Source organism: Phyllostomus discolor, chromosome 1 (genome assembly GCF_004126475.2).
Source record: "Phyllostomus discolor isolate MPI-MPIP mPhyDis1 chromosome 1, mPhyDis1.pri.v3, whole genome shotgun sequence".
Lineage (NCBI taxonomy): Eukaryota > Metazoa > Chordata > Mammalia > Chiroptera > Phyllostomidae > Phyllostomus > Phyllostomus discolor.
In genome coordinates this window covers 217,626,203-217,641,010 of record NC_040903.2, presented here as the reverse complement: position 1 = coordinate 217,641,010, position 14,808 = coordinate 217,626,203, and the positions used below count along the sequence as shown (strand labels likewise).

At 70.2% G+C, this 14,808-nt stretch overlaps 1 protein-coding gene across 1 annotated transcript in view; it reads right to left on the bottom strand.

Annotated features, from left to right (window-relative positions):
- Window positions 1-14,808, bottom strand: part of TDRD9 (tudor domain containing 9) — a 52,175-nt gene that overhangs the window by 12,020 nt on the left and 25,347 nt on the right. Inside the window, 16 exon segments of the mRNA XM_036014225.1 lie at window positions 623-723; window positions 1,982-2,089; window positions 2,732-2,848; window positions 4,722-4,775; window positions 5,259-5,303; window positions 5,534-5,597; window positions 5,671-5,734; window positions 5,824-5,989; window positions 6,893-7,024; window positions 7,605-7,702; window positions 9,683-9,787; window positions 10,756-10,813; window positions 11,798-11,882; window positions 12,136-12,190; window positions 13,514-13,578; window positions 13,940-14,043. Coding sequence (XP_035870118.1) covers window positions 623-723; window positions 1,982-2,089; window positions 2,732-2,848; window positions 4,722-4,775; window positions 5,259-5,303; window positions 5,534-5,597; window positions 5,671-5,734; window positions 5,824-5,989; window positions 6,893-7,024; window positions 7,605-7,702; window positions 9,683-9,787; window positions 10,756-10,813; window positions 11,798-11,882; window positions 12,136-12,190; window positions 13,514-13,578; window positions 13,940-14,043 — 1,421 coding nt within the window.

The following is a 14,808-nucleotide window of genomic DNA, read 5'->3' as shown; positions in this document are numbered from 1 at the left end:
CCCCCTCTCTATACAAGTAAATACACAAAACCTTTCTAACAAAGCATCATCCTACGTAGTGTGAAGAGCAAACTGAGTCTGAACGGGATCGTCTGTTAACAAATCTCAACTGTCACGATGAGAAAAGAATGGCAGGTTTTGGTTTTTCTTTGCTTGCGTTGTAAAACAAAACTCAGTAACAGGAGACTGCCCACAGGTGCCCTGGGCGACCTCTTCCGTGACCTCCGAACACCAGGTCTGTCGGAGGCGGAGCTGGTTGACACCCCCTCCACCCTCCCGACCCCCCACCCTGCCTGACACCCACCCCAGACCTACCCCAGTTTGCGTCTGAGCGCCCAGTACCCCTGGGTCAGAACACCCCCCCCACGCCAGACCGCCAGGAGGCGTGCAACCCCTGGTGTGGGCAGGTCAGCCTGGGACGGCCATCGCCCAGCCCTCCAGGCACCAGACCAGCGGCCGAGGCTGCCCCTCGGGAAGGTCGGCAGCCGCTGACACCAGAGAAGCTGCAGCTCCAGGCGGGGGGCCGCCCCCACACGCACGTGCCCCTCAGAGCCAGCTCTCGGAGCCTCGGAGACCCCTCTCCGCCCGCAGTGGAGGCCGGGTGGGGAACCGCGCCACTCACTTCGCCCCGTCGAACACGATGGACTTGACCTGGCCGCACTGCCGGAAGAGCGACTGCAGCTGCTTGTGGTAGAGGAAGCCGTAGGGCGGGGCGTGCTTCAGCTGCGGGACAGGGTGGCCGTCAGGGCCCCGCCGCACGGGGGCGCGCTGACCGCAGACGGGCTCTGGGGGCTCGGGGCGCAGAGACGGGGGGACTGCTGCACCGGAACTGGGGTCGGTGACGGCTGCGTGTTCGACGAAGGCTGGTTCTTCCCGGCACAACAGCCCGGAGGTCCAGCCCGACAGGCGAGGGCGTGCTCAGCACGGCCAGAGGAACCCCTCCCACCGGCCCACAGCGAGCGGCCGGGTGTGTCCCGTTCCCCCACCCCCGCCCCCGCCCCGGCAGTTCTGTCAGTTCGAGGAGGGAGGATGCTCCCGCCTGAACAGGAGCCCCGCCCTGGGCTGGTCCCGGCCCTGGGCTGGTCCCGGCCCCGCAGGCCCACTGCAGCCCGAGCGCGGCGGTGGGCCTGAGCGCAAGCCCTGTCCCATCGAGTGTCCCAGGCAGGTCAGGGGGTCGCCCTCCCACTCAGAAGCCACAAAACAGAGGGGTGGGGGACGGCGAGTCCCCATGCAGAGGTTGGTGTGGGCTCAGGAATCAACACCGCGCACCTCACCCAGGGCCCCTCAGCCTGTGCGGGGGAGACCCTGGCTGTCCCTGGCCCCCGGTACCCACGCCGTCGGGCGGAACCGGGGGTCCGCGTGGGCACGGTGGGTGCGGGAAGCCAGCACACTGTGGTGCCCGGGGGACGGGCCAGGCCAGGCGAAGGCCGGGCCCCCCAGGACCAACCAGACGGTCCTGAGAGACAGCCCCCCGAGTGTGCCGCACCCCTGCCCACACTCCAGCCCCCGTCCCGGCCCCAGGCCCCGGGCCCCACTCTCTCCGCAGCCCCTCCCCTCGTCAGCTCCGCCGCCGCCTGCCAGGGGGCGGGGCCGGGGGAGAGCAGCGACAGGGAGAGCCAGCACGCCCGCGTCGTGCCAGGAGTGCAGCCGAGCACCCCACCGCCCCTCAGCAGAGAGGGGCTCACCCCGGAACCACGGGGCCCCAGGAAGTCCAGTCCCCAGCTGTGCGCCCCACGGTGGCCCTGGGCTCAGCTCTCCAGCACAGGCCGCCCACCAGTCACCCGGCCCCCGCGTGGGCTAGGCGCTGTGTCCAGGCCACGCCCCCTCCTGCAGAACTGGGGCGCGGGGCTCACCCTCGAGCGGCGCTCTGGTCAGGGGTGGGGCCGCGGGGACTGCGGGGCCGTGTCGGCCCCAACGGGAGCAGAGCCCTCCGGGCACTGGTGCCAGCACTCCCGGGGGGAGGCGGCCTGCCCCCACCTACCACGATGGTCGTCTTGGGGTCCTTGCCGGCCAGCTCCCTCATCGCCATCTCCTCGTCCGGCTGCCCAAACGTGAAGTAGTTCGGGTAGAAGGCGCCTGCCAGTACGACCTGGAGGAGAAAAACCATTCCATGAAGCAACCGCGCCCCCGCATTGGCGCGCCCCCACTTCCAGGGGACGGAGCGCAGGTGACAGAAAAGCACGGTGGCCCTGGGGCGGCAGGCCTGGCCCTGCTCAGGCAGAGGGTCACCGCTCTGGCTGTCCCCCCGCAGCAGACACACACGGGGCCTGAGCTCCCCTCAGGGGGGCCTGGGTGCCCCTCCCACGCAGGGGTGGGGGTGGGGGAGGCGGGGTGGGGCCCCGCAGGCCGTGGGGACCCCGCCCCCCTGCGGCACCTGCCCGGGGCTGGACCGAGCCGCTGCGTGCACCAGCAGCCGGAGCGGCGGTCTGCATGGAGCCCCTTCTTCAGCAGCCGCGTGCCCCCCGAAGTGAGGGCCGGCCCAAGGGTGGTCTGACGTCGGGGTCGCCCGGACCAAGCCCCCCCCCCCGCCCCCGTCCACGGCCCCGAGGCAGCACGGCCTTCCCGGAGGACAGAGGTCGCGGCTGCCTCCCCCTCTTCCTGCTCAGTGAGACCGGGAGCGCGCTGACGGCCGCGGGAGCCAAACCGAAGGTTGCGTCCGAGCGCCTCCACCACCGCGGAGGGAGACAGCCCTCGGCACGGCCGCACGGCCGCGCCGGCCGCGCACGCGCACCTGCAGGATGAACCGCTGCTTGTACGCGAACTCCTGGTCCAGGGCGGGCCGCCGGGAGCCGACGTTCATGTTGAACTGGGCGACGCGGCTCTTCAGCTCCTCGTAGAGCTCGGCCACCTGCGGCCGACATGGGCGGGGGCGGCTCAGGGCCGGGCAGACACGGGGCGCCAGGGGGGGAGGGCCACTCCTCCTGGGGGGGGCGGGGGAGGCGCTGCCGGGCTCACGGCCGCCTCCGGGGGCCTGCCTGACGGGAGAAGGGGAGGCTGGCGCAGGACAGTGTGGGCAGAGCACGCGGGACACACGCCCTCTCCACGCCGTGGCCCCAGGGCCCCAGCGCACACGGAGGAGCACGGCCCACGGTGCGGGGGGAGGACAGGGGCCGTGGCCGAGCCCTCTGCTCTGCGCCCCTCACACACGCCCAGACCTCTGGCACAAGCGCACACTGACTCAGCGGCTAGAGACACGTGAGGGGGCCCCCCAGCCACCGGCACCCAGGAGCACCATGCGGCAGCAAAGCTGCCCCATGCACACGCCCGGCCCCCGTGTGCACACACAGGAGGGCACGCAGGTCCCGCGGCCTGGGGACGGGCCTTCAGCTCCGGGTCCACAAAGCCCCTCAGTACACGGCACGGAGCAAACATGCTGGAACCACACGCACGACCGCGACTGCAGAAAGACCGGGAGGCGGGGGAACGGTGCAAGGAGGGGCCCTGGGGTGGGGGGCAGGCCCAGGCCGCAGGCCCCCGTGCCCTCCAGGCAGAGACCAAGGGCGCCCTCGAGCCCCTGGTGCGAGCCCCTGGTGCAAGCCCCTTGCTCTGACCACGGGCAGCAGCAACAGATCAACAACAAACAAAGCCTCCCAAAGCAGCCTCTCCCCTGGAGTCTCAGAGGCCCCTCGGAGACCCCTACCACAGAGGAGGGCGTGAGGCCGCAGTCACACACCCACAGGCGGGGCCCGGGCAACTCTGCACACACAGTGTGTCCGCAGCTTCACGTGCTTTCTGTCCAAAGCGCTGACGGTGTCTGTAGGTCCCATACTCATCTTGGGAAGACGAAAATGGTGAACCAAGGAACACAAACACTAAACTAATAAAAAGTGAAAATCAACCAACTAAAAACTCCCACCTTTCCCCTCCCCAAAAACCTAGGGAGTGAAACCTCGCCCAGAGGAAGCTCTCTGGAAACCCGATGGACCGGCCCCGGCCTCCCGGGAAGCACGCGGAGCGGGACTAGCTCGGCCATCCCCCGTACACCGTCCTCCGTGCGCCGTCCCCCGGGCGCCGTCCCCTGTGCACCGCCCAGGGGCCCGTAGGGCTCTGGGGATGTCCTGCTCCTCAGAGGGCCTCTGTCTGGCAGAGGCCTGGGACACGGCAGCGTCACTCACGGATGCTGGGGACCTTGGGCCATGCAGCCCCCGAGTGAGCTCCGGAGGAGCCACACACTGAATAAGGGAGGCCAGGAACGCATCCAGCCCGCTGCAAAGCCGGACTCCAGGGCCCGGAGAGCCGCCCGGGCTGGCAGCAGGCGGCCCTGCCGATACGCCAGCACTAGGATAGCCTGTCGAGCCGCGGGACCCGCTGGGAGGCGACACCGGGACCCCAGCCCCTGGCCTCCTCCGACCCCTCCCTGCACGCCTGTCCCTGGGCTGCTGGGCTCCGCACCCCGTGGCCTCACCCGCCCATGAGCACGAGGGCAGCAGCCCGGCCGAGCTCCGCGAGTCCTCCCAGCCAGCAGCTGGACCCAGGGGGCTGCTCTTGGGACCCCCGCCCTCCCCCCAGCACACACGTCTGATCAGGAGATGGGGGGCCATGAGCACCGACCCTCAGAACGAGAAAGAGGCTGCCGTCGCGTCCGCAGTCACGGGGCTCGTACTGGTGACAGCGTGTGCCTGCGCCGCGTGTCACGTAAACGAGGAGCTGCACGTGAGCTGCACGGAGCATGTAACGTGCATCTCGGCACACTCAGCCCTTCCCCGTGTGCTCCCACTCACCTCTCTGATCCTCTTGATCTGGATGTAGTTCAGCCGGCCCCAGTCGAGTTCATCCTTCAAACACGTGAAAGCACCCCACTCAGCACTGACAGAGCCGGTCGGAGCTGAGCTCGCTGCTGTAACGTGCACAAATCGTCCAAACATACACACACCAAGGCACACACGCCAACCAGAGCCGCCACGCAGCCGGCGTGCCGGAGGGCGGCGCTGCGGGGATGGGGACCCACCAGACAGGCCTGCCGACCCCAGTCTCTCGGCCTCACCGGCTCAGAACAACAAAACCTGGCCCGGACACGGGTGGGGAGCCCCCAGACTGAGCTGCTCGCAGCCCGTCGGCTGAAAGCAGCCACAGGAAAGGCCTCGGGTGGTCGGAGTGGAGCCGGCGGGGCAGTGAGCACCCCGCTGCCTCGGCCCCGGACACGCAGGAGGGCACCGCCGCCCGGGGAGGCGCCCGCGGCACGGGGCAGGCCCACGCCGCCAGGCGGTGACCCAGGTCCAGCTCGGGCAGCCCCGCCCCCGGCGGCCGCGGAGACCTACCTTCGGGTGCCGCAGCTCCCCCTGCTGCCGGCAGGCCTGCCAGGTCTGAAAGAAAGGACCCCGAGTCTCAGAGTCCTCCCCGGCGACCCCACAGGGTTAACGCCCAACCTCAGCACAGCCGGGCCACAGAACACCCACGGGCCACAGAACACCCACCGACCGCATCTCCTAGCCGGCGCCATGAAACTGGACTCCCTCCCCCACCCGCCCCCGCCGACACAGTCCGCCCCGCCGAGGCCCCGCCGACCGCACTCGGGCGGAGCACAGGGACCCACCCTGAAGGCCTCGACCAGGGCGATGCAGTCGCTCTTGCTGTTGCCGGAGAAGAACACCTTGCTCCTGGGGGGGACAGGAGGCAGGGTCAGCCGGCGCCAGCACAGCCGGGCGGCCCCGAGGCACGCACGGGACACACCTGTACCCGTCAAGGTGCTGCCTGAAGGGCATCGCGAAGAAGTTCTTCAGAGACAGAGCGGCGGCTGCCGAGGGAAACCACAGAGGGCGTCAGAGGGCGTGCGAGGACGTCAGAGGGGGCGCCCGGGGCCGCGCCCCCCCCGCCCGCACCCACCTATGATGAGACACTCGTCCAGACACCCGAAGGCGTGGCCCAGCACGACGAGCTTGCCCAGCTGCTGGCTGACGGGGAGCTGGGCCAGCACGCGGCCCAGGAAGGTCAGCTCGCCGTCGTGCGGGTTCTCGTCCTCCCTCTGCCCGCTGACCGCCAGCGCGCCGACCTGTGCCGAGCAGGGAGCGCCGTGAGCCAGCCCTGCGGGCAGGGCGCCTGCGCCGCAGTGCGGAGACCGTGGCGAGCACGGGCTCCGGACAGACGCCCGAGTCCACTCGGGAACGCGTGCGGCCGCCAGCACGGGCCGGCCTGCCTTCTGACGCGCAGGGCGTATCCTGTCGTCGGTCCCGAGAGGACGGGCCAGCAGGCGACCCGTGCGGCCGGCCCCACCAGCGCCTGCCCGACTCCCAGGGTGAGGCTGCGGCCCGCCCAGCGCTGACCGGAGACCCCACCTGCGTGTGCACCGTCACGCTGATCTCTCGCAGCAAACACGCTAACCGTGCACACAAACGGCTCACTCCCGGAACCCGGGTGAGTGTGCTCCCCCGAGACCCCAGCAGACAGGAGAGCAAGGGCGACGCACCAGGGGCGGCGCTCGACTGGAGGCGGAGCCCCAGCCAAGAGCAGGCGTGCTGGCTGCACCGGGTGGGGGGCAGGGGCGGAGCCTGAGCCCTGTGTGGGGTCAGAGCATCATAAGCCGGGGGCGGAGCCTGCAGCCGGGAGGGGGAAGCTGGGGTGAGGCCGAGCAGCAGGACTGGGGGTTGGGGCAGGCCAATGGGGGGACGGCTGCCCCGAAACCCGTGCCCCGGGCCGTCACTGCGGCCCCAGACGCGGCCCAGCCGGCCTTCCCGGGGGACGTTCACCCGCCGTTTGGCGTCAGTCACTCCCGTGTCGGCAGGAAGACGCACCTGAGGGGAACCATCGCATACTGTTGGTGCCGCCCCGTCACAGTCACCGCACGTGCTCGTCACAGCGAAGGCTGCGCACCCACGGCCGCACAACTTGTCCAATCGGTCACGCAAGTCCCGCCCTCTTGCCCCCCCCCCCCTCCAGCGAGCACGAGCCGGCCCACCTCCTTCAGCAGCAGGACGGTGCGCCCGATGTCGCCCAGGCGGGGTGGCGAGAGGGCCGTGGCCAGCAGGGCCCGGGGCTCGCCCATGTCCAGCAGCTTCACCTTCAGCACCGTGCTCCCCAGGGGGCAGCGCTGGGGGGGGGGGGCAGGGCTTCCATCAGACGCAGCACCGTCGAGGGACCCAACACCCAGTCTCGCCTCCCGCCCAGTCTCACCTCCCACCCCCAGAGAGGGGACGGCAGCAAGGGGACGGCAGCGAGGGGAGGAGGGAAAAGCCTGGAAAAAAGCAGGGAGGGGTGAGAGGAGGAGCAGCAGCAGGTGAGAGGGAGAGGGTGAGAAGGACGGACCGGGAAGGAGTGGAGGGGTGGGGTGAGCGAAAGCGAAAGGGGACCGGAGACCAAAGGGGGGACCGGAGGCGGAGGAGGAAGGGGGCGAAGACACAGTAAAGGGGAGAGAGGGGCCAGAGGGGGGGCGGAGAGGACAGGGAAGAGGAAGCCGCCAGCCCCCCGCCCGCACCCCCTCCCCTGCCCCGGGGACGAAGGAGGCGGAGCATCTGAGCGGATGGCGGGGGGGGGGGGGGGGGGGGGGCCCACCGCAGGCAGCCGAGCAAGGCCCGCAGGGCGCCCGGGGCTTGGTGGGCGAGCTGTCCCGGCAGCCAGAGGCGAGCGGCCCCGGGAGCACGGCCCCGTCCAAGGCAGGCCGGGCGCGTTACCAGCATCTCCGGGACGACGTTGTCGGGGATGGCGCTGTCCCAGAAGTCCCTGTGCACCAGGCGGTAGCAGTAGCCCCTCGACACCCGTCCAGCACGGCCTGCGGGGGGGCGGGGGGGGTTGGGTCCCGAGACCGCACGGCGCTCATCACCCCCACGTCAGCGCGGGGCGTGCTCAAGAGTGACCACCCAGCCCCGCGCTCCAGCAGACCAGGTCGGCAGGGGCCCCCGCCCGCGGGTGTCGGGAGTCGCCCCCCCACACACACACACAGGAGTGGGGGCCCCCTCCAGACTGAGCTGCTCGGAGACGGCCCCGTGAGGGCCATGCAGACCGCAGCCCGGGACGGGAGTGTCTGCACGCCCGCCGCCGCGGAGCTGGCTCTCGGGGGCGGAGGGGAGGGGCCCTTGGGGCCCGGCCGGGAGGACGCCGGCGACCGGGTGGGGGGCTGGGAGGCGGGCACCGGGCACGCAGACACGTCGCTGAGCAGCGGCAGGCGGCAGGTGGCAGAGGCGAGGATGGGAGCCCACCACCGTCAAGGACACGCAGCTCAACGCTCAGCGAGGTGTCACCGCGGACCTTGCCGAGCGGCCACAGCAAAACAGAGTGACCGCCGACGCTGGCAGGCTGTGGAGGGGACGGGCCACACGCCACGGACAAGCCACACGCCACGAAGGGCAGTGCAGAGGGCGGAGCCAGCACACAGGTTGTCACGCTGTGTCCCGCACACGCCACACGGGCTCACACCCGACCAGCAAGGGCAGCCAGGCTGGTGCCCCAGGGGCCGAAGACTCGCGTCCAGCGCCACCTCGTCCAGTGCCACCTCGCTCGGGAAGCCCCAGCGTGCTCCGTCCGTGGCCGGCGCAGCACGGGGCGGCCCAGCAGTGACCAGGAAGGAGGACCGGCAGGCGCGGCCCCCTGGGCGGCCCTGTGGGACCACCTCCGCAGGCACGGGCTGCAGGGCTCTCTGAGGAGCAGAGCGGCGGGGGGGGGGGCCGGGGCGGCTTCGGGGGGCCGTCCCCGCAGCTCCCCTCTCGGGAGAGCTCGTCTAACCGCAGAGACTTGGGACGTGCGGGGGGTGGGAGGCTGAACCGCCCGCGATGCCCGGGCGGCCCCGAGACGACCGCCTCTAAACGCTCGTGTGTGTATTTCTTGCCGTGTCCTCCGTGTGCGGCTCTGCTTCTGGGTTCCCAGTGCGGGGGCGGGGGGGGGGGGGGGTCAAGCAGCAAGACCATGTTCGACGTCCTGCTCGCACTTCCTCACGCCACCCACCGGACACCAGGGTCCCCACGGCGAGGGGCCGTCCAAGGCCCTCCCTCCCCCATGACCTGGCGGTCTCTCTCTGGGAATCCCCTCTGAGCGGTCCAGCCCGGGAGCCGAGCTGGCCCCCGGCTCCAACTGCAGTCCCGCCCCCGCCCCTGGAGCGGCCCGGGCAGGCCGCTCTCCCGCCGTGCGGCCCTGCGGCTCTGCCCTGGGGGTGGCCCGGGGACCGAGGACACGGGGCACCTGGAGTCGCACCTGTGCATGGCAGGCGCCCGTCAGGGGCCCTCCCTCTCCCCCCCACCAAAGGCTGGAGGGAAGCACAGCGGCTCCTCCGCCCACACCCAGAGCGCTGACCCTGGAGCCCGGGCCCCGAGGTCGCCACTGCGCCTGCACGGTGGCCAAAGCCCCAGCCCCCGGCCCCCCACCAAGAGCCCACCTCCACCGCCACAGGGATCCTCGGGCGCGTCCCGGCAGAGGCGGGCCCTCCGGGCAGCCGGCTCAGAAAGACCGACACTTGGAGGAGAGTCAGGGAAAGGGCGACCAGAAACCCGCAAGGCGGGCCACACGGCTTCCACGGCTGCCACCAGGCGCGGGCCAGCTCGCTGTGGCAGCAGCAGCGCCGGGGGTGACAGGCTGCCGTCCACCGCACACGGACACAGACCGTGCCCTCGTCCGCTGGGCAGGGGGAAGGCCACGGGGCTAAGTGGCGAGTCCTCCAACAGGACCCGCTGCTGCTCGGCCCGGGCACCCGGCCACGCCGGGAAGCTCAGACCAGGGCAGGCGCGCGCCCGAGGACCGGCCCGAGCCGGGCCCGGCTCACCTTTCCTCTGGTTGCAGCTGGTTTTCGACGCCCAGCTCAGGCGCAGACTCTGGTAGTTGGTGTCCTCGTCGCAAACCAGGGTTCGGGTCAAGCAAAAATCTATGACTGTCGTCAGAGAGAGCGAGAGCAGACTGCTGACGGGGGCAGCGGCGTGACGGTCCCACGCGGCGACAGACAGACCAGACCCGGGAGCCTCGGAGCGCGCGGCTCCCCACCAGGGACTGCGGGGGCTCTGGCTCCAAGGACGGAGTCTGCAGGACCCGACGTGTCCCAGGGTGAGCCCCCCGGCGGCACCGGACCCCCCCCACCACAGTCCCTGGGCACTGGGCAGGGCAGGGCAGGGCAGCGGCCGGGGATGGGGGGCTGGGGCCCAGATGCTGGGTCTCCCGGGGCTTGTGTGTCCCCGTCTGTGAGCCCGCAGACAGCAGCCCCCGCAGTGGCTCTGGGCACACCCGCCCGTCCTGGCCTCAGAGGCACGCTGCGCTGCAGCAGGCACCGCGGGCTCTCCCGCTCCCTCGCTCGGAGCCCGAGCACCGCGGGCCCCGCCGTCCCCACGCCTCTCCTGCGTGTCAGGGTCTCAGCTCCGTGTGGCTCTGACGAGCACCTGCCTGCCCACCTCGGGGCTCCCAGCCTCAGGACCCGCCCAGGGGCCTCCCTTGCACACGCCGGGACCGAAGGGTCCTGTTCTGTCGAGCGCCCAGCACAGCGGAGCCTGTGAGTCTGCCCCCGAGCCCAGCCCACGCTCCCCGCCCCCCATCTCTCCACCGCAGCTCACGGCCCACCGTGTGTGTGTGTCACTCCCCGTCTCGCCTTCCTGTCCCCAGCCTGGCCGTCCCAGCAGGACACAGACCTCTGTCACTGCCCTGCCCGGCACCCTGGTCCAGCCCCGCAGCCCCTGTCTGTCCGTCCAGCCACACCCGCCTGCCCGCTGCTCCTCACACTGGTCCCTGCACCAGAGCCACGCCTCCCCGTGGCCGCGGCTCTGCCGTCCAAGTACCTGCCCCCCGTCACCTCCCCAGAGCTGCCCCCGCAGGTCCCGGGGGTGCTGTGCAGGGACACAGAGAGGGTCTCACCGTACTTGACGTCCGGGACCGTGACGGAGCTCTCCGCGATGTTGGTGGACAGGATGATCTACCGAACAGCGAGGGAAGAACCTGGTGTTCTCACCACACACGGGGTGTCACTGGGCAAAGCTAAGGAACCTCAAACTCGAAAATTACTTAAAAGTTTCTTAGTATGAACACCTGGACTCCATTTGAAACTTGTCACTTTCCTACTATGTCCATGCCACAATGGACCAAGGGTCCTGGCAGGGGCGGGGTGGTTAGGCGGAGAGGTCAGCACAGCGTGGCTGTGGCCTTGGCAGGCCAACCCGCCTTGAAGCCCAGCCCTGCTCTGCAGCGCGGGCCCTGGGCCCACGTGGCCGCCACTCGCCCCCCGGCAGCCCTGCGGCCCCAGTGCTGCCGACCCGGCCTCCAGACGACTGAAATCAAGTCCCAGAGCAGCGATCCACTCCAAGTCCCACAGCTTCGGGGCACAGACCCTCATCACCCGCCCAATCCCACGTGTCCCTAGCCCCCCACCTCAGTGTGGCGCCACCACCTCCCCCGGGCAGGGGTCACTCTCAGGGCCAAAGGGTGTGACCAGGCTGGAAGCCAGGGCAGGGCTGGGGCTGCAGCTGCCCTGGGAGCCAGCAGGGGCCAGGCTGCCCAGGGGCTCGGGGCTCCTGCTGGAGTCAGGGGCCCTGAGTGCCACGAGCAGCGCTGGAGGGGCTGTGACGACAGGACCCATTGCTCCCGAGTGGCCAGAGTTGAAAGGACCCCGCCTGGCCCGGCGGCTGTGGCCAGGGGGTTGAGCACCGGCCTGAGAACCCGGAGGTAGCAGGCCAGGTTCCCAGTCAGGGCACACGTCTGGGCTGCAGACCAGGCCCCCAGTAGGGGCGTGTGAGGGGCGGCCGACGGGTGTTTCTCCGCCTCCTCCTCCTCCCTCCCCCTCCCTCCCCCTGAACACTAAACAAAATCCAGAAGCCACCAGAGCAGTCCCCCACTGTGGCGGCCCTGGCCCACGAGGCCCGCGTCTGCCCTGGGGGGGACGGGGGGGGGGCCCCGGCCCTACCTTCCTGTACCCGGGCACGGGGCTCAGGAACACGTTGCTCTGCTCCTCCAGGGTCACGCTCGAGTGCAGCGGGTACACCTGCAGCCTGGGGGCGGGGGGCGGGGGGGGGGGGGCCAGGCCCGGTCAGCGGGGGCGGGGGGGGGGGGGCCCAGGCCCGGTCAGCCAGGGGCGGGGGGGGGGGGGGGGGATCGGCGGACCAGGGCCCCTCCCAGAGGTCCCTAGTCCTCTCAGACGGGGTGGCGCCTGCGCCCGAGGCCGGCGTGGCCTTGCTGGGCGGGCAGCGTCCCACCAACAGCCCGTCCCGGGAGAAGGGGCGAGGCGGCATCGCAGGGACACACCTCTTCTGAACCATGTTGGTGAGCAGCTCGTGCATGTGGTTTATCTCACTCAGACCTAGGGCAGGGGGCAAGGCGGCAGGGGAAGGCCTGCGTTACTGCCCAACACCCCCCCCCACGCCCCAGAGCGACGAGCGGGGGTGCACGACTCTCCCCTGCGGCGAGGCGGCAGCCACCACGCCCCCCCCCCCCCCCCCGTCCTCTCCACAAGGCGGCTGCCGGCACTGCCGGCCGGCCATGTCCCGTGTCTCCCTCCCACTGGCGTCCCCTGTCCTGCGGTGAGCGCCAACAATTTCACGACCCAACAGAGACCCTCAAGAAGTGTCGGTGCTGCTGTTACGAGGCAGCACCGCCACCAGACCTCACAGCGCTCAGGAAGGAGACAGACAGACACAGGCGTCAGGGACCGAGGGACGCGCCCTGCCCCGGCCACGCCCCACACCTCAGGGGAGGGGCGCAGCCCCCAGAGCAGGGGGGAGCAGCCTCCGTGGCCTCCAGCCCTCCGGCCCGAGACCCCGGGCCCCAGCGGCCCGGGAGCACGAACGCAGAGCCCTTCGCACCAGCCCCGGGAGCGGGGCAGGAGTGGAGCGAGCTCGCACGCCCTGCACTCTCGCGCACCCCAACGGAGGGCAGCGCCCGCAGCTGGAAGGCGTTCGCTCAGCGCTCGGGGTCAAGCTCTGCTGGGTCATGCCCCCCCTTAGCACGGCCTTGCCCCCACACATACACGTGCACATACACACATACACACACACAGACACACACACACGTTTTCAGTGAACACTTCTTGGGGCAAACGTGACTCCACCCCACTGCCGGCTGCGGGGTCTCCTGGGTGTGGCGCCCACCCACTGCAGCCAGCGCAAGGGTGGCCAGCGCCTGGCCCTCGGGCTGGCCACCCACGAAGACTCCCCTGCCGGACGGAGCACCTTCCGCGGCAGAAACAGCCTGTCACCCAGCCACTCCACTCCACTCAGACACTGGAAACACCGCTTTGGAAAAGGACAACTACACGCAAGTTGCTCCTTCGGGTGTTGTGAGAGCCTGTTTTCTCAAACCCTGAGAAAGAGGACTGCAGGACCAGCCTGAGGATTCGCGTGGTCTCACAGGAACAACACCACGACTTCACAACGTTCACTGTTATTGAACGAGCTTTAAAGACAGGCTGATGACAATTACACCACCTTCATAACCACACACGTGTAACAAACCAAATTCAACGAAGCCAAGCATTTCACAGGAAATCCTGATGGGGGTCCGACCGCTTTCACACACAGAGCCCTCTGCTGCCCACCGTTCCAGCAGCAGGGAGGCCCCAGTCACAGGTCGGGGGACAGCCCCCAGTGTGCCCCCGCACGGGCCGGGCCCCACGGGTGGCACTCACCTGGCAGGAACACCAGCACGCTGCTCCGCTCCCAAGCCGCCTGGGCGCCCGGCCCGCTCTTGCTCCTGGGAGAAACGCGGGGGGGGGGGGGGTCTGTGGGTCTGATCTCTGGTCAGGGCGCGCACAGGGGGCCGCCGGTGGTTCCCCGCCTAGCTCCCTTCCCCTCTCTAAGACCCACGCACGCACCCCTGGGTGAGGAGGGCCAGCCGAGCGCAGGGACGTCTGCACAGCCCCAGGAGCTGGGAGACAGGGAAGGACGGCCGTCCCCGGACCGCAGGGCAGCACGCCCTTGGGCTGTGTCTCCGAGCTCTCAACACTGCCCCGAAACCGTCCCTGGCACGGTTTCAAGCACTTCGAAGTGCGCCGTTAAAGCGTCACGGAGACATGGACGGCGCGGAGGCAGGGCGGCCGGCGGGCGTGTCGTACCCGCTCTCTCTCATGTCCACGTCGTCGAACGTCTGGATCAGGGAGACGGCCACTTCGTACATGTCCTTCGTGATCACCGGCTCCTCCAGGACGTGCGGGGACAGCTGAAACAGGAGCAGCCGCACCTGAGCACTGGCTAAGCGTCACGCACGGCGCAAGCGCCAGCTCGCACGGAAGGCACTGGGGCCACCCCGTCCCGAGAGCAAGGGTGGGGCGAGGGTCCAGGCACGGGTCTGGCAGGGTGACGTGTCTGACAGGCAGGAAACCTACTGAGGAGACCCAGAGGAAGGGCTCAGACACCTGTGGGCTCAGCCGGGGGGACGGGGGGGGGGGGGGGGCCACGACCCCACAGTCAGGGGTTGCCTTCTGTGAAACCCCCACCTGGATTCAGGAGCCCGCGACGCCGACCCCGCCCCTCGGGGGAAGGGGTCCTTCGGAGCCACAGCTCCGGGAAAAGGACACAGCCCCTGGGTGCCCGCCCACAGTGACAGCACCGCCACACGCCGCCCCAGCTGGGGGTCCCTGTCACCAGACCCCTTCCGACTGAGCCCCGGTCACAGCTGGCTCCCGCAGGCACCTCTCAGAACACAGTGGTGGCCCCGTCCCCGCGACAGCGCTGTGGACAGCACCCATGGCACGGAGGCCCCGGCAGGCCGGGGAGTCGCTGCAGCGCCCCGGACGACGGCCTCGCAGTCCCAGTTCCCCCACCAGCCCCAGAAAACCGCCCCTGAGCGTCACGCCCCGAGTCCCGTGTGCGAGACTGCCGCGTCTGAGTTAGCCAAGGACACTCAGGAGAGCCCTTCAGGGGACCGGAAGGGGCCAGGAACGCAAATTTTTTTCAACTTTTACATAGGCGTCAAGGCCATTAA